This window comes from Suncus etruscus, chromosome 18 (genome assembly GCF_024139225.1).
Source record: "Suncus etruscus isolate mSunEtr1 chromosome 18, mSunEtr1.pri.cur, whole genome shotgun sequence".
Lineage (NCBI taxonomy): Eukaryota > Metazoa > Chordata > Mammalia > Eulipotyphla > Soricidae > Suncus > Suncus etruscus.
This window is the reverse complement of record NC_064865.1, coordinates 61,415,391-61,436,733: the sequence shown is the minus strand read 5'-3', so window position 1 is coordinate 61,436,733 and position 21,343 is coordinate 61,415,391. Positions and strand designations below refer to the sequence as shown.

The window sequence follows — 21,343 nt, the reverse complement described above, 5'->3', positions numbered from 1 at the left end:
AAAAAACAAAACAAAATAAGACAAAAGAAATTATTCCTGGCAGGCTTGGGTGGCCCTATGGGATACCGGGGATTGAACCTGGGTTGGCAGCATGCAAGGCAAACACCGTCCTCGCTGTGCTATGGCTTCGGCCCCCCATTTCTCTATCCCTGAGCCCTCACCAGTCCCACTGCTCCCAAAATGCTGGCAAGATATCTTCTCTCTGGAAACCAAACCTTGGGAGGAATTTATGATGACAAGGATTGAAACTCACAACTGATGGGTTTTCATTTTTTTTTCATTTTCTTTAAAAATAAAATTTTGGGTGTGGGGGTTACAGGAATCATTCCTGGCAATTTCACAGAAGCAGACGGGACGCCGGGTATGGGACCAGGTTGGTCACGTTCGAGGCAAGCTTCCAGCTCCACTGGACCATTGCTCTGCCCCCCCCCCTTTGCTTTTGACAACTATGATTGAGGACTCAAACCTTGATTCAGGCAGTGAGGGGTGGGCCGGGGCGGCTCGAGGAATCCTGCCGCCGCTGCCACTGGCTTTGCTCGGACCCTTTCATTGCAGGAAGTCTTCGACGAGTTTGTTGAATTCGTCAGCAAACCGTAAGTGCAGGTTGTGCTTGCCTTCTGGGATCAGGTGCAACCTGAGAGGAGGGAAATATCAATTTCAGGTGGGTTCAGGAAACAGCCTCACGACAAGTGGCCAAACAGACAAAGCCCAAATGAGAGGAAGACTGGCTGGTTGGGGGCAGAGGAGCCTGCCAGGATAGATTCCCAAGTGCAGAGCCAGGAGTAACCCACACCACTGGCTGTGCCCCAAAACAAAAGAAGACTTGGTTGGACACCCTTAAGAACTCCAAAGGGCAGGGGCCACAGGCCTCACTTACACACATGTGGAGCCCCAAGTTCAGTCCCAGGCACCGCAACATGCAACCCAGCATGAGGAGGGGTGGCCCGGAGGCCTCAGAACCACGGCCTGAGCAACTTCACGCTGAGGGACTGAAGTAGGGAAGGTGCCAGCCGGGTTGGGGGAGAGGCACCAGAAGCGGGCACTCTGGTCAGTTCTTTTGAATAAATCGGATTTGTGGGGAGGGGGTCACAACCGGTGGCACTTGGGTTACTCCTGGTTCTGTGCTCATACGTCGCTCCTAGCAGGGTTGGGGGACCATATGGGATGCCAGGGATCAAATCAGGTCCATCCTGTGTTGGCAAAGTAAACAACTCACTGCTGTGCTATTGCTCTAGTCCCAATAAATCGGATTTTAAGAGGGTGAAAGGAGAGTGGGGGCTAGAGCGACAGCATAGTGGGGAAGGCGTTTACCTTGCATGCAGTGGACCCAGGTTTGATCGCAGGCATCCATAAGGTCCTCTGAGACTGCCAAAAGACCCATGAGTCCCCCTGCCTGTAGGATCCCCTGAGCATTGCTGGGTATAGCCCAAGAAGCCTAAAAAAAGTACGTCCAGAGACCCTGAATAGGGCAGGACCAGGAGAATGTCCCGTGTCCTGGGTCCCTGGGCCTGCAGAGGCTGGACCTAGAGCCTGGAGCCAGGCTGCCAGACAGGGCAGCTCGTGTCCATGAGGACCAGGCTGGCTCCCAGACATCTCTGCTCGCAGCCATCACACGGGTGAAGGTGGCTCCTTCCTCTCGCCAGGGTCTGGCCCAACTGCTCACAGCTTCCTCGGGCCAGCGGCCATGCCAGGCAAACACATGAACCTTTGAGTTTGCTGTTCCAGCTCTGTGCTCAGGACTCACTTCTGGCTGTGCACAGGGTTTACTCTCGTCTCTGCGCAGGAATCATTCCTGGCTGTGCTCAGTGATCTCTCCTGGCTCTGTGCTCATCTTTTCTCTGTGCTCAGGACTCAGAGGGTTGCTGGGGATAGGACTTGGATTTGTCACTGTTTTTGTTTTTGGGTTACACCAGGGGTGCTCAGAAATCACTCCTGGCAGGCTTCGGGGACCATATAAGATGCCAAAGGTCAAACCTGGGTCAGTCCCAGGTTGTCCGTGTGCAAGGCAAACGGCCTTCCGCTGTGCTGTCACTCTGGCCCCAACCTTCTTTACTTATTTATTTTCTGTTTTTTGGGCCACACCCAGACGTGCTCAGGGTTTTAAGGGTTACTCCTGATGGTGCTCGGGTGACCCTATGGGATGCTGGAGATAGACTAAGGTCGGCTGTGCTACCATTCCTAATTTTTAAAAATTATTTACTTATTTTGGTGGTTTTGGGCCACACCCAGCAGCATTCAAGGGTTCCTCCTGGCTCTTTGCTCAGAAATCGTTGCTGGCAGAATCAGGGGACCATAGTGGATGCTGGGGATCAAACCCAGGTCTGTCCCGGGTTGGTTGCATGCAAGGCAAACGCTATTGCTCCGGCCCTCACAAGGCGCTTTAATACAATCCGTCAAAATTTTTTTTTTTCTTTTCTTCTCTTTCTAGAGTTGGCAAGCGCCAGACAGGTTGGATCCAGAGCAGCTCATAAGGGTCCTCAGTCCTCCAGGGGCGATGCCTGAGCACAGCTGGGTGTAGCCCCAAACAAAGAACAAATCTGGGATGGGAAAAGACAAACTCCCTCTGCTGATGCTCATGAAAGCACCGCACACTGGAGATGGTCTCACAGGCCCACAGATTCTGATTTTTCAGTTTTTGGGTCACACCCAGAGATTCCTAGGTGTCACTGCTGACAGCATCCGGGGATTCCCCCAGTGTCTGAGTGGGAGGGACACGAGCCTGCCCTCACCTCAAGCACATACCCTGTTTTAACACCCAAAGCACACACCCTGCTTTCCCTAATCCCTTTACCCTGTTTTCCCTAAACAAAGAAAGGACACCCTGTCCTAATCCCCTCTCCATCCTGCCTGATGGGCTGACAAAGTCCACACCCTACTCTAACCTAATATAAATATTCCTTTCCCACCTACAATTAACTGAGTTACTCTCCCTACAATGGCTGGTGGATGCTTCTTTTTTTTTTTCTTTTTTGGTTATTGGGCCACACCTGGTGACGCTCAGGGGTTACTCCTGACTATGTGCTCAGAAATTGCTCCTGGCTTGGGGGACCATATGGGATGTGGGGGATCGAACCGTGGTCCATCCCGGGTCAGCTGCGTGCAAAGCAAATGCCCTGCACCACCGCCCCAGTCCCCTTTGTGAGTTTTCTATTCACCTGAGATCCAGCCTCACCAGTGACTTCTACGTTTTGGGATCTGGTCTTACCAGCCTCATTTACATGCCCCTCCCCCTCCCCCACCCCCACCCCCATACAAGCTCTGGGCCCCATAACCCCATAGATCCTCAGTAGCTTCTCCTTTATGGTGGGGTCCGCCCTTCTCAGGGTGGGGCCTTGGATTTCCACTTCTGGACTGGCCTCCTCCAGGTCCTCATGTCCAAGGGAGATGGACTTCCTGCTTCTGGGAAGCATCTTTTACCTTCTATCATCTCTGGGCTCAGAGTCTTAGCTTAAGAAAGGCCCCATTCTGGGACAGGAGAGAGAGCAGGGCAGGTAGGCCTTTGTCTTTCAGCAGACAGTCTCCCACTCCCAGATCCACAAGTCTGGAGCACCTTTGGGGTGTGGTCCAGAAACTCCAAGAGAGGAACAAACTTCCTGGAGGTGCTCAGGACTTCCTCTTGGCTCTGCGCTCAGGGATCACGCCTGGTGGTGCTCAGAGATCGCTCCGGGCTCTCCACTCAGGAATCACTTCTGGCACTGCTCAGGGACAACTCCTTTATTTTTGGGGGCCACACCAGTGACACTCAGGAGTTACTCCTGACTATGGGCTCAGAAACTGCACCTGGCTCGGGGGACCATATGGGACACCGGGGATCGAACCCAGGTCCTGGGTCGGCTGCATATAAGGCCAACGCCCTAACGCTGTGCTATTGCTCCGGCCCCTCAGGGATGACTTTTGACTGCCTCAGGGATCTCTCCTGGTGATGATGGGGAGGCCACATGAGCTTCCGAGACTGAACCCTGCTTCTGCCCCGTGCAAGGCAAGTGCCCTCCTCACCAGTCTCCAGCCCTGAGACTTTGCGCCTTTTTTTTTTTTTTTTTGGTGTGTGTTTTTTCTTTCGAGACTTTGTGTCTTCGACGAGCAATACGCCTGCTTGGTGCAGCCTGACATCCCACACACCCCAAACAGGGATGAGGGTAGACTCTGTGCCCCATGAAGGTCCCTCTAGACAATGTCACAGGTGTCACCCGCCAGTCGGCTGTCGGGGCTCCTCGTGGGTGGCTGACACTCATCCACACCCAAGAATGTTGGGGCGAGAGAGAGAGAGCACAGTGGTAGGGCGTTTGCCTTGCACACAGCTGACCCAGGATGGTCTGGGGTTCAATTCCTGGCATCCCACATTGTCCCCTGAGCCTGCCAGAAGCAATTTCTGAATGCAGAGCCAGGAGGAACCCCTGAGTGACGCTGAGTGTGACCCAACACCCCCACCCCCCAAAGTCCCATGAAAATGCTCCTTCATGAGCCAGTCAGCTGACCTGGCACCTGAACTTAAAACAATGCCCTCCTGCTCGCTGTCCCGGATCGGGGCTGAATTCCTATATGGAAACTCTTCGAAGACTGGCACTGACACTACTGGCGGGCAGCGTGCCACCCTGACCGAAACTCCCGCAGAAACCTGGCACATTTGAGAGTGGCAGACCAGGAGCCAGGCCAGCCGCGTTTCATCTAGGAACCTGCAGTTAAAAGTTAAAGGAAAGCCTTACTTCCTCCCATGTAGGTGCAGCTAATGACATGAAGCTCACCACATAGAATGATAAGTGCAGTTAGAGAAATAACTACACTGAAAACTATCACAACAATGTGAATGAATGAGGGAAAAAGAAAGCCTGTCTCGAGTACAGGTGAGGGTGGGTGGGGAGTAGGTAGATCTGGGAAATTGGTGGTGGGAATCCTGCACTGGTGAAGGGGGGTGCTCTTTACATGATTGTAATCATACAACTACAATTATATTTGTAATCACAGTGTTTAAATAAAGATAATTAAAAAAAATATAGACTAAAAAAAAAATGAAAGGAAAGCGTGGACGGCTGAGGCGGAAGGGCATTTGACTTGCATGTTGCTAACCCAGGTTCTATTCCCAGAACCCCGTATGGTCCCCGAGCATGGTCTGAAGTGATTCCTGAGCACAAAGCCAGAGGTGACCCCTGAAGAAAAAATCGTGTAGCCCCAGCCACTCAAAAAAAACCAACAAAACCCCCACAAAACAAAAACCCCAATGTGGGGCCGGAGAGATAGGACAGATAGAATAACTGGTAGGATGTTTGCCTTGCACACGGCCGACCCAGGTTTGATCCCCAGCACCCCAATGGTCTTCCGAGTCTGCCTGAGCACAGAGCCCTGAGCTGCAGGGGTCTGGCCCAGATCATGCCCTTCCCCACAAATGAACAATAAATAAATCCCTAGTGAACACATGTCCCAGTGAGCTGGGCCCAACATCGTGTAGTTCGCCTCTGTGAGGGCACCTCATGCTCTCGGTGTCTTTGCATTCAAAGTCCCCTGGGGGTACCCCAAATGTGTGCAACACATCACAGACCCGGAACCCCAGACGCCCTTACCGGGAACCAGCCACGTGCTTGTGGATGAAGTCGGCGTGGAAGCGCGGGACCAGGGGGTCCTTCTCGCCGTGCACGATCAGCGTTGGGCACTGCACCAGGGACAGCAGGTGGCGGCAGATGTTCCCTGAAATATGAGCAGCAGGAGCACTCAGGTGGGAGCACCTTCGAGTGCGGATAGCTGTCTGTGGGAAGTGGGAGGGTCCTCATGAAAATAGGGGAGAGAGTATTCGGGCCTCTGGCTCTTTTTCTGTTTCTGCTGGGTGTGGGGTGTTTGGGGGTTATACTGGTGGGGTTTAGGGGCCCCTATGTGGCACTGGATGGAATCAGGGGCTGTCGCATGCCAGGGAAGCTCCTTAACTCTGCACTCTCCCTTTGCACCCTCAGTCTGGCCCCGGCAGAGCAGCTCTGCTCACCTCTCCCAGGCCCATCCCTTCCCACCACTTCCTTCCTGCACCCCACACCCTGAGGTCCTACCCCGTCTCACACCGTGTTCCCCCCACTGCTGTGACCTCCCGGGAATATCCTAGGCCCTGCCTGTTCTTTCCTGAGGGCTTTTGCAGTCACCCCAGGTGGCATCAAGTGTGCGGGGGGGTCACACACACCTTTCACATGCTCTATCTAATGCACATTTCACACCCCACGATGCCTGTCAGGTTCACACCAGGGCCGGCTTCTGTGGGATGTCTAGTTTTTTTTTTTAGTTTTTGGGTGTTTAGGGATTACTCCTGGCTCTGGCCCTACACTCAGAAATAGCTTCTGGCAGGCTTGGGACCACAGAGGATGCCGGGGATCAAACCTGGGTCCATTCCAGGTCAGCCAAGCGCAAGGCAAAACACCTTACTTCGGTGTTATCACTCTGACCCAGGGGTGTCTAGGTCTTGGGACCTAGCCCTGCTCAGGGGCAGGCAGTGGGGCGGTGCTGGGACCCCTTTAGAGGAAAATTGGATCCTTGGGGACCTCAGTCCTCTGCCAGCCGTGTCTTCCCAGGGTGATACTTCCCATCCCCCTGACCAGAGTTTCCACTGAGAGAAAAAGCTGTGTCTCCGCCTAAATCTTGTTCCCCTTCTGCCACTTCTCCAGACAGTGTGGAAGGAAGGGGGTCAGAGCCTTAGCACTGTGAGGAGGGCGTTTGCTCTGCACAGGGTCCACCTGGCTTCGATCCCTGGCATCCCATAGGGTCAGTCCCCTGAGCACTTCCAGGAGTGATTTCTGTTTTTTTCTTTTTGGTTTTTTGGGGCCACACCTCCACACCTGGTAGTGCTCAGGGGCTACTCCTGGCTATCTGCTCAGAAATAGCTCCTGGCAGGCCAGGAGTGATTTCTAAGCACAGAGCCAGGAGGACCCGCTGAGCATTGCCAGGTATGACCCTAAAACCAAAAGAGAAAAAAGCCAGCACACGGCAGTGACACTTCCTCAAGGAACCGGCTCAGACCAGCTCTGTAGCTCCTCTCGCTCCCGGGGCTGAGGGAAGGCGTCCGAGGGCTGGTTCCTCTGTGGAAACTGAGTCTGAAGGACAGGATATGTTTGCTGTTTTGAACTTCAGCCAAAATAGTTCCATTTCCCAGTGAAAGTCTGACTGCTGACTCAGAATGTGGGAAGCATGATCTCAGAGAACAAATGGGTCCTTCCCACACAAACATGGCTGGAACTGACTGAATGAGCTCCAAGGTTGTTAGAGAGAGAGGAAGATACATGTGCGTATAGGCACATAGATAACACGTATCATGTATATGTAACACATGGCACACACACGCATATACTTTGCAACACACATCATATTTATACACACATGTACATATACACACATATATAAAAACATATGTAACCTGCTGCAGAAAATTAGGTTTGAGGAGCCAGAGAAATACAGTAGTGCAAGTAGGATGCTCGAACTCCACACGCTAACCCTGGAAGCCCATGTGGCCCCCTGAACCTGCCAGGAGTGACTCCGGATTCACAGCTGGGTGTGGCCCAAAAACAAATCAAATAAAAACAAAACAAAACATTGGAATTTCCCTCAGGGAAGGTGATTCTCGGTTTCTGGAAATGCAGTTTGTGGTTTAGGGTCAAGATGAGACAAGGGGCCAGAGAGCTAGCAGGAGGTGGGGTGTTTGCCTTTCATGCAGAAGGTTGGTGGTTCGAATCCCGGCATCCCATATGGTCCCCCGAGCCTGCCAGGAGTGATTTCTGAGATTTGAGCCAGGAGTAACCCTTGAGTGCTGCTGGCTGTGACCCAAAAACCAACGCCCCCCCCCCCAAAAAAAAAGATGACGATGAGATCAGGGGTCAGAGAGATAAGACAGCGGTAGGGCGTTTGCCTTGCACGCAGCCAACCTAGGACTGATCTGGTTTGAATCCCGGCATCCCATATGGTCCCCAGAGCCTACCAGGAGCGATTTCTGAGCCCAGAGCCAGGAGTAACAACCACCGAGTGCTCCTGGATGTGGCCCAAAAACAAACAAACAAAAGGTGATGAGACCAGTGCCATATCCCGAAGTCTCATGGCTGAATTCTGAAGGGGCGCAGAAGTGAACCCCATCTTCACACCTGCTGCTGGTGAGGCTAGAGGCAGGAGGCAGAGACACCCCATCTCTGTTCCAGCAGGAAGAAGGGGGAGGGGGACAGGCAAAAGCAGGCAGAGCCAGAACTGGGCTGTGTCCCTGGAGAATGAGGGCCCCTCCAAACATGGAGGGAGGGGTGGAAGGGTAAGACAGGACAACGGAGAGCTTGGGAGGGACCCCCAGTGACGGGTGCAGGCAGAGTCCTGGTGCTGACTGAGCCATCCTGGGGGTCAGTCCAGCACCCCTGCATGCAGCCAAGGGACCAGGAGATGTTCTAGAACCTACCGTCAGGAAGATGCTGGAACTGTCCTATCCCGTCCACCCACTTCTCGCAGGTACTGGCGAGGTACTCCCGGCCATAGAGGTCTTCTAGAGGCTTCCGTGTCTTCTCGCTCCACCTGGAAACGTCCCGGATGCCTGGAAAGGGGGTGGGGGGTAGAGTTGAGCAGAGTCTCCCACTCATTTGCCTCGCAAGCTCCTGATCCGGGTTCGATTTCTGGCATCCCAATGGGTCCCCAGAGGCCACCGGGAGAGATTCCTAAGCTCAGAGTCAGGAGGAACCCCTGAGCACCACCGAGTGTGGCCCCCAACAGAAACAGAATGAAAAACTAATCATCGTGAATCACAAGAGATGGGTGAGGGAGGAATACCCGTATGCCAGGAAATCACGACGTGGCACTTAGTAAACACCAACTTATAGGCTGGCAGGGGGGATCTCAATCGAAGACCGCAACCCCAACTGTTGGAGTAACTGTCTATTTACGATAATTCTCTCTCTCTCTTCTCCTTCCTTCCTTCCTTCCTTCCTTCCTTCCTTCCTTCCTTCCTTCCTTCCTTCCTTCCTTCCTTCCTTCCTTTTTTTGTTTTGTTTTTTGGGTCACACTCGGCAGCGCTCAGGGGTTACTCCTGGCTCTAGGCTCAGAAATCGGCCCTGGCAGGCACAGGGGACCATATGGGATGCCGGGATTTGAGCCACTGTTCTTCTGCATGAAAGGCAAACACCTTACCTCCATGCTATCTCTCCAGCCACCCCCCCCCCATTTCTTTGGGTCACACTCAGTGACACTCAGGGGTTCCTACTGGCAATGCACTCAGAAATTGCTCCTGGCTCAGTGGACCATGTGGAATGCTGAGAATTGAACCCAGGTCAGTTGTGTGCAAGGCAAATGCCCTACCGCTGTGCTAGCCCTGATAATTCTTGCTTGATGGTGCTTGTCCCTCATGGACTGGAAGGACCTCTGGCTTGGTCCCTTAGCCCTCCACGTTTCTACCCATGGAGGTGGTCTTTCTCTTCCCAATGGGGGCCTTGGGTCTCAGGAGAATCGGCTTGTAGTTTAATTTCCACAACGAGTCTCTCTGCCTGCTGGTATCTCTTGTTAGTGAGCAGAAGGCTTGTGGTGGAACTTTCTAGAACCTGCTTCTTCTCTTCAATCCGTATGGATTATTTCCTATGTTGGTGTTTGCTTCTAGACTCGTGTTTCCCCAATCCTTTTGGACTGGGGCATGAGGTTTCCACTTCACCCGACTATTTGGCCCATTTGCTGCCTGGCATGGGGTGCAGGGCTAACTGAAATGGGGGTACAGGTATCTGGCCCAGAGGTTGTAGCTGGGGCCTTGTCTCATGCCCTAAAACCCTCCAAACTGAAGAACAAACTTAAGACATTGAAGATAGGGCATTTGCATTGCATGTGGGCAACCCAGGATGGACCTGGGTTTGATCTCCAACATCCCATATGGTCCTCTGAGCCTGCCAGGAGTGATTTCTGAGCACAGAGCCAGGAGTAAACCCTGAGTGCACAGGGAGTGACCCCCAAACCAACCAAACAAACAAACAAATAAGACACTGAAGGTCCCTTTGATCCAAACTTGCATCCGGAGTCCCCTCAACCCTAGTCAGAAAGGAGGGTGTGGGGGCACTGCAGGTGGGGGACCCCCTCTGGGTCATCAGGGGCCTCAGGGCCTCTCCCCAACTCCCGTGTGGCAACTGCTGAGTTGCTTTTGGACAGAGAGCTAGAAGCGAGGGGCTGGTGCTTGCTGAGAGCTGGGAACTAGCTCTGGGATCAAGCTCGGACAAGGGAATGGGGGGCTGGAGGGAGGAGAGGGACAGGGAGGACAGGGAGCTGCAGAGCAGAGGTGCCTACCCTGATAGAGCTGGATGTCCTCCTGGGTCACGTAGGCGTTGGCTCCCCAGATGACCATCTTGTGGATGAAAGAGGGGAACCTGGCGGCGGCGATGAGGGCTGTGATGCCTCCGTCGCTCCAGCCCAGCAGGGAGGCCTTCTGGAAGTTCAGCGCCTGGAGAGATGCGGGTACAGACCCGGTGATGGCTCCTGGCACCTACACAGAGCTGGGCAGAGCTAAGGGTACCCCAAGAGCCAGCACTCTCTTGAGGGTGGTCACAGAAACACCCCACCCAGCTCTGTGGGGAAGAGAACCAGCCCTTCACCATCAGCACTGCAAGAGGCTAGTGGGGCTTTTGATTCAGTTGATTTGGTTTTGGTTTTGGTTTTGATTTGGGGGGACCCACATCTGGCAATGCCCAGGGTCTGGACTACGAAAGCACTTCTGGTGGGCTGGAGTGATCCCAGAGCACAGAGACAGGAGTCAGCCCTGAGCACCACCAGGTGTGCCCCCCATCACTCTCACCCCCCAAAAAAACATAAAAATTGAGAGCATTTCCTACGGAGAGTTAAGAAGGATGTTGCCTCAAATAAACACAAAATTCTGACAGGAAAGTAACTTGTTGACAAATGGAAGGAAGGAAGGAAGGAAGGAAGGAAGGAAGGAAGGAAGGAAGGAAGGAAGAAGGAAGGAAGGAAGGAAGGAAGGAAGGAAGGAAGGAAGGGAGGGAGGGAAGGAGGGAGGGAAGGAGGGAGGGAGGGAGGGAGGGAGGGAGGGAGGGCTGGGAAAGGACCTGTGGGGATCACCAAGTCTCAGCAGCAGCATCTCGAAACAGCTGTGGCAGTTCGACCTGGATGCTTCTGCTTCTCTCCCCCTCATTCTTGGTTTTTATGGGTCACACCTGGCAGTGCTTATGACTGACGGACTCCTGGCTCTGTGTGTGTGTGTGACTAGGGATCACTACTGGTGGTTCTCCGGGGACCCTAGGAGGTGCTGGGGATCGAACCTGGGCGGCTGGGTACAAGGCAAAGAAACACTTAAACTGCTGGATTATCTATCTCTCGGGGTCACTACTTTTCTCTCTTCATGCCTGCGGGAACTCTCCTGTTTGCCACTGGAATTAAAAGGTATTAATCTCCCTTGTAGGAAGAAGAATCAAAGCAAAAATAAACAGCATAGGGCCAGAGAGATAGCATGGAGGCAGGGCGTTTGCCTTGCATGCAGAAGGCTGGTGGTTCGAATCCCGGCATCCTATATGGTCCCCTTAGCCTGCCAGGAGCGATTTCTGAGCGCAGAGCCAGGAGTAACCCCTGAGCAAGGCCAGGTGTGGCCCCAAAACCAAAACAATAACAACACCAAACAGTAAGCAAAACAAGGCCAAGGTGGGACCGGCTCTCCTGCCCCAGAGCCCTCCTCCTCCTCCCTCCCCCAGACTGCCCCCAGAGCTCAGGTCACCTTCATCAGATCAATGGCGTCCTTTGCATCCCTTTCAAAAAAGTCTGGTGGGAAGTCTCGGTCGGGGGGCCTGGAGTGGCCGTAGCCCCGAGGGTCCCAGGCCACCACGGTGAAAAGCTTCCTATTCAATTTCTGGATCTGAGGCATGAAGTCTGTCTGTCCACACCCTGGAAGAAAAATCACTTTGTCACCCTCTAGGGGATGTTTGCACCAAAAATAGCCAGTTACAGAGCAAACAGGATCCATCACATTCGAAACAAAGGGACCCACTTTTCCATCACTCAAAGGAGACACCAGATTCCACAGGGGTTAGGGGTTCTGGGGGCAGCAGGATCCAGGGATCCTAGGATCCATCAGACTTGCTCCCCATCAACCCCTCGAGGCTCCCGTGAGGACAGGGCCCGCATTCCCAGAATCCTGCATCACTTTTCCTATTTCCTTGAAAAAGAACTGGGGGGTGGGGGGTGGGGGCTGGAGCAGTGGCTCACGCTATAGGGCATTTGCCTTACACTTAATAACCTAGGACGAACTGCAGTTTGATCTCCCGGTGTCCCATATGGTCCCCCAAGCCAGGAGCGATTTCTGAGTAGCCCCTGAGTGTGGCCCAAAAACCGAAAACACACACACAAACAAAAAAAGAAGAAACTCAGGAAGAAATGGGCCTTGGGAATATTTAGCTCCAGGAAAGGAGCCGATACCAAATCCTCCTGAGAACCTAATGGGCTGTGTCTTGAGACCTCTGCAGACCTGAATGTATTGGTGTTTATTTTTTGGGGTGTGTGTGTTGGGGTAGCAGGGTATTCCCAAGTGGTGCTCAGGATCCTGAGGGCCCTACTGGCGCTTCTTTTTGATTTCAGACCAAACCCGGTCACACTCAGGAGTCACTCTGGACTCTGCACTCAGGAATCACTCTTGGCAGTGCAGGGGGAACCAAGTCGGCTGTGTGCAAGACAAACACCCTCCGCCCATGCTATCACTTCAGGCCCCCCTTGGCAATCGTTGGCCACGTAGGCTGGAAGGTCAGCCCCAGGGCATGGTGAAGCTCAGGCGCTGTAGTGCTAGGGGCTGGGTACCAGGGCCACCCCGGGAGTGCCAGGGCCCTCCCGAGCCTACATGCTCCAGCAATGCTGGAGTGAAGAGTCCAGGTCATATACACACCTGGCACATGCCCTAACCACTGCACTATCTCCCGGGCCCTCCCCAGAACTCCATATACAAGACTGATCTTCCTGTTTCTTTCTTTGGTTTCTGGGCCACCCTGGCAGAACTTAGGGATCATTCTTGGCAGGGCTCAAGGGACCACAGAAGGAGCCCAATAAGCAAGCCTGGGGAGCTGGAGTGGTATAGTATAGCAGGGAGAGAGTTTGCCTGGTGCGTGGCTGACCTAGGTTCGATCCCCAGCATCCCAGGTTCCCTGAGCCTGCCAGGAATGATCTGAGCACAGAATCAGGAATAACCAAGTGCAGCCAGGTGTGGCCCCCAAATAATAATAATAATAACAACAACAACAACAACAACAACAACAACAACAACAAGCCAGAGTGATGGCACAGCGGTAGGGCAGGATGGACCTCGGTTCGATCCCTGGTGTCCCCAGAGCCAGGAGCGATTTCTGAGCACAGAGCCAGGAATAACCCCCGAGTGTCACAGAGTGTAGCCCAAAAAACAAACAAAAATCAAACCTGGATGAGCTGGGTGCTCCCCCCGACCCACTACCTGGTGACTCATCCAGCAGTGCTCAGGAGTGACCTTTGACAGTGTTGTACGGCAGGAGGGAGTCGTAGGTGGTGATGGGGACCCAAGCAGGGAGCACTTCAGGTGAATACACTACATCCGGTTCCATCTCTCCGGCCCTCAGCTCCGTCCTCCACTCTAACTTACTTCAGCTGAGCCAATGAGCAGCCACAGTGGGGTGCTGGGCCCCTCCATGTCTTGGCAACTGGAATCCCCCGACTCCAGGTACATGGGAGGGTTGGCTGTCCACTCCGCTTCCTCTCTCGAGCCCGGCCCCCAGTGCTTTCCTTCAGCTAGGAACGGTGGGTGCCCCCAGCCCAGCACCCACATGGGGGACCAACAGGGGAGCGGTGGGAACTAAGAAAAACCCTGAACGTGCTGAGTGGGAAGCTCTTCCCGAGCACCGAGGGAAGAGAAGAGCGCAACACACCACGCTTCAGCCTCAGAGTGCTGGGTTGTCCGTCTCCGAGGACTCTGCAGAACCCATGTGGGTCCAACCCAGGATGCTGCACACCCCATGTTCGGGTGGGCCCCAGGTGCCCCGGCTCACCCAGCATCCCGGGCATCAGCAGGACAGCATGGTCACCCTCGCCCACGCGCTGGTAGTGGAGCTGGACGCCGTTCACGGTCACTTTGGAGGAGGCCATGGAGGTGCTGTGAGAGAAGAGCCCAGCCCCCAGTCAGTGCAGCCAGATGGCCTTGGGGGACCCCTTCCTAAATAACCCTGCCCACCCCAGTTGGGCACAGTCCACAGAGACATTCACAGGTCCCCAGTGATGCTGAGCCCAGGCCAGTGGTGCCACCTGGTCTCATATCAGTGGTCTGGGTGTAAACGTGGTTAAAGGTGCCCAGGCCACATCTCGGGGTCCCCACTGCTGGCCACTTCTGGCTCTGCCTCCCCAGTCCAGTGCTGCTGACCTGCCTGGCCATGACTTCCCCCACAACCATGTTTCACTATCACTGGAGAGTGTGTGGCCTGTCTGGACTACACAGAGATGAGGTCCCTGTGGAGGAATCTGCTCTCGGCTTTTTGTTTGTTTTGTTCTTGGGAGCCACACCCGGCTGTGCTCAGGGGTTACTCGTGGCTCTGTGCTCAGGAACCACTCCAGGCAGGCTCGAGGGACCATCTGGGATGCTGTGGATCGAATCCAGGTCGGTCCTAGATTGGCCATGTACAAGGTAAATGCCCTACCGCTGTGCTATATCGCTCTGGCCTTGTGATGTATTTTTAAAATATATTTTGCACAGTGCTCTCATTTCCATGCCCGTATCCGCATCCTTACTTCTGGCACTTGCTTGGTTGTTTGATGCTTATTATTCTGTTACGCTACCGTCTCTTACTACGTGGTCTTTCCTGTCTGTTGGGTCAAGTTCTTCAGGGGATAAGGCCCCTCATGAGGCTAGTGAGGAGGAGGGGGCAGGGCAGCTGGGGGACTCCAGAGCAGGGCCCTTCTGTGCTCTGGGGGCTGACCAGAGTCCTCCCCCCAAAACAAAACAAAACTGTGGCACTGGGCCCACACAGAAGTGGTGGTGGGCCCGGGGAAAGCAGAGCTCTGGTGGGCAGGGATCAAGGTTGAATCCAGGAAAGTTTTTCCATCAAGCTAGTTAAGAGTTTATAGAGTGTTAATACTTCTAGTTCAGTCTAGTTAAAGGGTGTTAATACTGCTACTGCAGGTGGGGTGATCTCACACATCGTGATTTGTTTTGCACAGCGGGTAGGGTGCCTGTTTGGCAAAGCAGCCAGTCCAGGTCTGATCACCCCATGTGGCCCTGGAACACCGATGCAAGGATCCCTAGTCACAGGCGTGAGCCCTAAGCGCCACCAGCTGTGGGCCACAGACATGAAAAGTTCTACACAGAAAAGGCTCCCTTTTTTGTTTTGTTTTGGGGCCACACCCGGCAGTACTCAGTCAGGGGTGACTCCTAGTTATGAACTCAGAAATTACTTCACGGGGCCGGAGTGATAGCACAGTGGTATGGTGTTTGCTGGCACGCGGCTGATCCAGGACAAACCTCGATTTGATTCCTGGTGTCCCATATGGTCCCCCAAACTAGGAATTTCTGAGTGTAGAGCCAGGAGTACCCCTGACCATCACCGGGTGTGGTTAAAAAAAAAACGAACAAAAAATTACTCCTGGCAGGCTCGAGGGAACCATATAGGATGTTGGGGATCAAATCTAGCTCAACCATATGCAAAGCAAATGCTGTCCCTGCTGTGCAATCATCCAGTCCCCCCTACCATCCTGTCCTCCCTTTTTTGGGGGGCCACACCTGGTGATGCTCAGGGGCTACTCCTGACTATGGGCTCAGAAATTGCTCCTGGCTGGGGGGACCATATGGGATGTGGGAGATCGAACCAAGGTTTATCCTGGATTGGCTGCGTGCAACGCAAACCCCGTTGTACTACCCCTCCAGCCCATTTTGTTTTGGGGGGGGCACACCCAGCGGCACTCAGGGATTACTCCTGGCTCTGAATTCAGAAATCACTCCTGGCTTAGGGGACCATATGGGTTTCTGGGGATCAAACCCGTGTCTGTCCTGGGTCAGCCTTGTGCCAGGCAAAGGCCCTACCACTGTGCTACCACTCCAGGACTTTTTTCTTTAAGTAGCTCAGGCACTGTGGTATCAGAATTTCAAACTCACACTTGTCAACAAGTTTTGAACATGACTATTTGTGTTCAGGGACCGCAGCGGCTCTGAAATAGAGCCCAGGGGGAGAACTTTAGCCTCACCGGGGCCTGGATCTGGATTAACCTGTACCACGACATGTTTTCCCTGGTTGTAAATCCTATCTGCTTGCAAATGGAGTTATGCAACAGTAGTGCAAGGGTCGGGGAGACAGGATACCCCAGGTAGGGCTCTTGCGTTGTCTGTTGTCTGCAATCCGCCTGGCAACTTGCCTGGCCATCATCAGTCATAGGAGCCCGGCCCCGAGCACAGCTGGAAGGGACCCAGAACAAAACAGTGGCGCAAAATGCACAGAAATTCTGCTTTCTGAGAAACTGGAGGGGACCTTCCCACAACCATTAAGCTGAAGATTGATATCTGATATCAGAATATTCAAGGAAACATTCCAGTCTCTGATTTGCCAACAGGAAATTGGATAAATCACACACACACACACACACACACACACACACTCACACCCCTTTCTTTCTTTTCTGGTTTTTGGGCACTGCTCAAAACTTACTTCTGGGGGGCCGGAGTGATAACACAGCAGTAAGGTATTTGACTTGCATGTGGCTGACCCTAGACAGACCTGGGTTTGATTCCCAGCATCCCATATGGTCCCCCGAGCTTTCCCAGGAGTGATTTCTGAGCACAGAGCCAGGAGGAACCACAGAGTGCCACCAGGTGTGACCGAAAAACCAAAAGTAAAATAAAACAAAACTTACTTCTGGCAGGCTCAGGGGACCACCATATGGAGTGCCAGGAACCAAGCACCCTACCCGCTATCCTATCTATAGCTCTATCCCCCAATTATCCCTTTTCAACACCTTCGCTCTATCCCCCAATTATCCCTTTTCAACACCTTCTTAGCTGCGGGCTCTGACCGTTGTTCCTACATGAGTCAAAACCCGAAAGCCTTCCTAAGGATCTCTTCAGACAAGTGTGACACTTGAGAACAGAGCAGGCCATCAGGTTAACCTTGACGGCCGTGCAGACATTTCCTTGTTCTTGCAAGGGAATTTCTCAAGTGGAACGCTTCCAGTTGCCACGGGGCAAGTTCTAACCTTGGACTAGTGTCTGCCTCTTCTCCTGGGTCCCTGGGACTTACTGACCCCAGGCAGCCTGTGTAGAAACGGAATAAAGAAAACATAAACAAGGCTAAAGAGATAGCACAGTGGTCGGGCATGTGCCCAACCCAGGATGGTGGCTTGAATCCTGGCATCCCATATGGTCCCCCGAGCCTGCCAGGACTGGTTTCTGAGCACAGAGCCAGGAGTAAATCCTGAGTGCCACCGAGTGTAACCCAAGAACTAAAAAGGAAAAAAAAAATTGGTTGGCTCCACTTTCCAGTCCCCTCCTGTGGAATCCGGAATCTGGGTCAGCAGCACAGGTCAGTGGGCCGGAGGTCAAGGGTGTTTTTCACCTCAAACTTGTCCGTTTTCTTTCTTTTTGTTCTGTTTGTTTCCTTCCTTCCTTCTTTTTCTTTCTTTCTCTATTTCTTTTTCCTTTGTTTCTTTCCTTCCTTTTCTCTCTCCATTTCTTCTTTCCTTCCCTTTTGTTTCTTTCCTTTCTTTCATTTCTTTTTCTCCATTTCTTCTTTCCTCTTTCTGTTTCTTTTCTTCCTTTTTTCTATCTTTCCTTTCTTCTTCCTTCCCTTTCTCTAGTTCCTTTCCTCTTTCTGTTTTTTCCTTCCTTCCTTTTCTCTTTCCTTTTTCTTTCTCTTCCTTCCTTTCTCCCTTCTTTCTCTTTTCTTCCTTTTCTTTCTCCATTTCTTCTTTCCTTCCTTCCTTTTCTTTCCTTTTTCTTTCTCTCCTTCTTCTCTTCCTTCCTTTCTCCCTTCTTTTGCTTTCTTTCCTTCCTTCCTTCCTTCTTTCTTTTCTCCATTTCTTCTTTCCTTCCTTTTCTTTCTGTTTCTCCATTTCTTCTTTCCTTCCTTTTCTTTGTTTCTCCATTTCTTCTTTCCTTCCTTTTCTTTCTTTCTGTTTCTCCATTTCTTCTTTCCTTCCTTTTCTTTCTGTTTCTCCATTTCTTCTTTCCTTCCTTTTCTTTTTTCTGTTTCTCCATTTCTTCTTTCCTTCCTTTTCTTTCTCATTTCTTCCTTTTTATTTCTTTCTTTCCCTCCTTTCTGTTTTTCTTTCCTTCCTTCCTTTTCTTTCCTTTTCTCTTTCTTTCTTTCTTTCTTTCTTTCTTTCTTTCTTTCTTTCTTTCTTTCTTTCTTTCTTTCTTTCTTTTTAGGTTTTTGGGCCACACCCGGCGCTGCCCAGGGGTTACTCCTGGCTGTCTGCTCAGAAATAGCTCCTGGCAGGCACGGGGGACCCTATGGGACACCGGGATTCGAACCAACCACCTCTGGTCCTGGATTGGCTGCTTGCAAGGCAAATGCCACTGTGCTATCTCTCCGGGCCCTTTTTCTCTCCTTTTCTTTTTTCTTTCTCTTCCTTCCTTTCTCCCTTCTTTCTCTTTCTCCATTTCTTCTTTCCTTCCTTCCTTTCTCTCTTCCTTCCTTTCTCCTTTCTCTTTCTTTCTGTTTCTCCATATCTTTCCTTCCTTCTTTCCTGTTCTCCTTCTTTCTTTCCTCTCTCCCTCCCATTTTCTTCCTTTCTATTTCCTATTTCTTTCCTTCTTTCTTTTTTCCTTTCATTCCTTCCTTCCCTCTTCTTTCTTTCTCCTTCCTTCCTTTCCTCTTCTTTTCTCTTTCTTTCTCCTTCCTTCCTTCCTTCCTTCCTTCCTTCCTTCCTTCCTTCCTTCCTTCCTTCCTCCCTCCCTCCCTCCCTCCCTCCCTCCCTCCCTCCTTCCTCCCTCTCTCCCTCTTTCTTTTCTCCCTTGCGTCTCCTCCCTCTAACTGTGTCTGTCTAGGGGCTCCCCGCACCTGCCTCGGCCGAGCCCGCCCCCGGCCCCCAAGCGGGCCCTCCTGCTCGCAAAGCCCCCCGGGGTCCCCGTCACCCCTTTACCCGCACGCGGCCGCGAGCGTCGCGGGCTTCGCGCTCGCCAGGAGGAGCCGCAGCCGCCGAGCGCTCGCAGCCCGCGCCAGCGCCGACATCACTCCTCGCTCGCCCCCGCGCACGCGCGGGGCACGGCCGGGCCCTCCCCACGCCCCGCCCCGCCCCGCCCGCTTGCCGGGCACGCATGCGTAGACCGCGGGAAGAAGTCGAAGCAGGGCCGGGCACGCGTGCGCAGACCGCGGGAAGAAGGCCGAGCGAGGCCGGGCACGCATGCGCAGAATATCGCCTGATGGGCGGGTTCCCCGTTCCCTCCTGGGCTAGGACTTTGACGCCCGGCTCCATTCTCCAGGGGACCGTGTGGGGTGCCGGGGTCCAACCCGGGCTGGAGGGTCGCAGGGCAGACGCCCTCCCCGCTGTGCTCTGGCTCTGCATCCCCACCTGTCACTCCCTTTTTTAGCAAAGTAGCAGCACTGTGGGTGTAGCATATGAAAAAGTTTCCATAAGATGATTCTTGGAATTGTATTTAAAAGTGTTTCCTTAGGATTGTTCTGTGACTTTTGCCCCACCTAACCCTTCCAGGTGGGGCGCTGTGGAGTTGGCAATAAATAGCTTGAGGGACAGGAGTGAGGGGTCCTTCTGTGAAAAGCTGCTGGCTGCAGGAGGATTCTCTGGCTCTCCTTGCCCGATCTTTTAAACCCTATCGTTCTTGTCTGTGTGGATTATTACTTGCTGCGGATAAATATTACCAAGGTCTTCCCCCGAAAGGGGACAAGGGGATGGGAAGTAATTTCTCATTCTGGGGACTGTTCTTGGATTCACAAATACCCAGCCAAGATAACGGCGAAGATATCTTGCAGTGGGAATTTCGGCCGTGCGGGTCAGGATTCCTTTTTGGCTTCATTTCCTTTGGGGTCCCTTCTGGAGGTGGGCGTGGGGGACTCGAGGGGTGCCTGGGACGGAAGCCAGGCCCGCTGTGGGCGAGGCCAGTGATCCACACGCTGTACTATTGCTCCAGCCACATGGATGGTTTCCTTCAGTACACAGTTAAGAACGGTTGTGCAAGGGATGAAGACATCTGGCTCGCACTCTGCCAAGACCCAGTTTGACCCGCACACGACACGAGGCCCTCTGAGACCACCAGGAGTGACTTTTTTTTTTTTTTCATTTTTCTTGCAATAAGATCTGAACGTTTTAACTAAGAAATCACACACCTATAGTTGAAGGCTATTATGTTGAGAATGACAATTTCAGAGTCAACTGAAATATTTCTATAACAAGTCAGTTTAACCAAGTCAAGTAAGTGAAGACTAAAATCCACAGTGTAGGGGCCGGGCGGTGGCGCTCGAGGTAAGGTGCCTGCCTTACCTGCGCTAGCCTAGGAGACGGACCGTGGTTCGATCCCCCGGCGTCCCATATGGTCCCCCAAGCCAGGAGCGACTTCTGAGCGCATAGCCAGGAGTAACCCCTGAGCGTCACCGGGTGTGGCCCAAAAACCAAAAAAAAAAAAAAAAAAAAAAAAAAAAATAAAATCCACAGTGTAACTCCTTTAATGTAGGAACCAGATTTTCATGACAAAGTCCATTGGCAGCAACGGGCACGCAGGCAACCACCACAGTCGTAACTACACATCGAAAACTTTTTCTATACACTGAAAAGATCTCTCTTAGTCCCAGGTATAAAAACGGGGCACTGGCACCGTATTCAAGGAACACTGCCTTTCTGGCATGGATGGAAGTGCCTTCTAGAGTGGCCAGTCTTATCATCCAGTTGCTTTTTCACTGGTAGCAACCTCTTTATCTATTTACAAAGAATATTCAAATCTGAAACACAAGAGGCACTGTAGTTCTTCATCAGAAATAAGTCAGGTTCTCTCAAGTCATTTAGTAACAGCTGTACAAGGTCAGTATTGTTCAGAGAAAATGAGTAAAAGGATTTAACTGAAAACAGGTCATTAAGTGCTTATCCACGTTTCATTACCTTACCAATTTTTGTGAAAATCTCCCTGCATTATCAATGACTCATATCTATGATCTTAATCAGGCATGATGGGAATGATAGAAAACAAAACTTTTAGTTTCCCGAGTTCTCAGAAGTGATTCTCAAGCTGAGCTAGAAACAAGCAAGCACCTTTCCTCGAATCTGTTGTGCGATTAATTGACTATTTCTGTACCAGGCACCTGAGATTGATCAACCTCTTGTACTTGGCTCTGGGCACTCGGTGACACTGCAGCAGTGGCCGGAGCTAGACTCCTAAATCCAGAACCCTATACCTCCATGGCAAAATCAAGACTTCCAGGGGGTTTCTCTG

General features: G+C 52.5%; 1 protein-coding gene across 1 annotated transcript; it reads right to left on the bottom strand.

Annotated features, from left to right (window-relative positions):
• Window positions 1-378: 378 nt before the first annotated feature.
• Window positions 379-19,146, bottom strand: BPHL (biphenyl hydrolase like). The gene is made up of 7 exons (XM_049765040.1): window positions 19,045-19,146; window positions 13,974-14,077; window positions 11,690-11,856; window positions 10,255-10,408; window positions 8,399-8,530; window positions 5,556-5,679; window positions 379-634 (listed from the first exon to the last, which is right to left on the bottom strand). Exons 1-7 carry the CDS (start codon window positions 19,131-19,133, stop codon window positions 547-549), a joined length of 858 nt encoding a protein of 285 aa, XP_049620997.1. The 5' UTR covers window positions 19,134-19,146; the 3' UTR covers window positions 379-546.
• Window positions 19,147-21,343: the final 2,197 nt, after the last annotated feature.

Bases quoted from the DNA above. Each gene is read 5' to 3' on its own strand.
- BPHL (XM_049765040.1), bottom strand. From the start codon at position 19,133: ATGTCGGCGCTGGCGCGGGCTGCGAGCGCTCGGCGGCTGCGGCTCCTC. The intron at 14,078-19,044 runs GTAAAGGGGTGA...CTTCTCTCACAG, and splicing joins ACGCTCGCGGCCGCGTGCGG to CACCTCCATGGCCTCCTCCA. The intron at 10,409-11,689 runs GTGACCTGAGCT...GCATCTCTCCAG, and splicing joins ACGCCATTGATCTGATGAAG to GCGCTGAACTTCCAGAAGGC.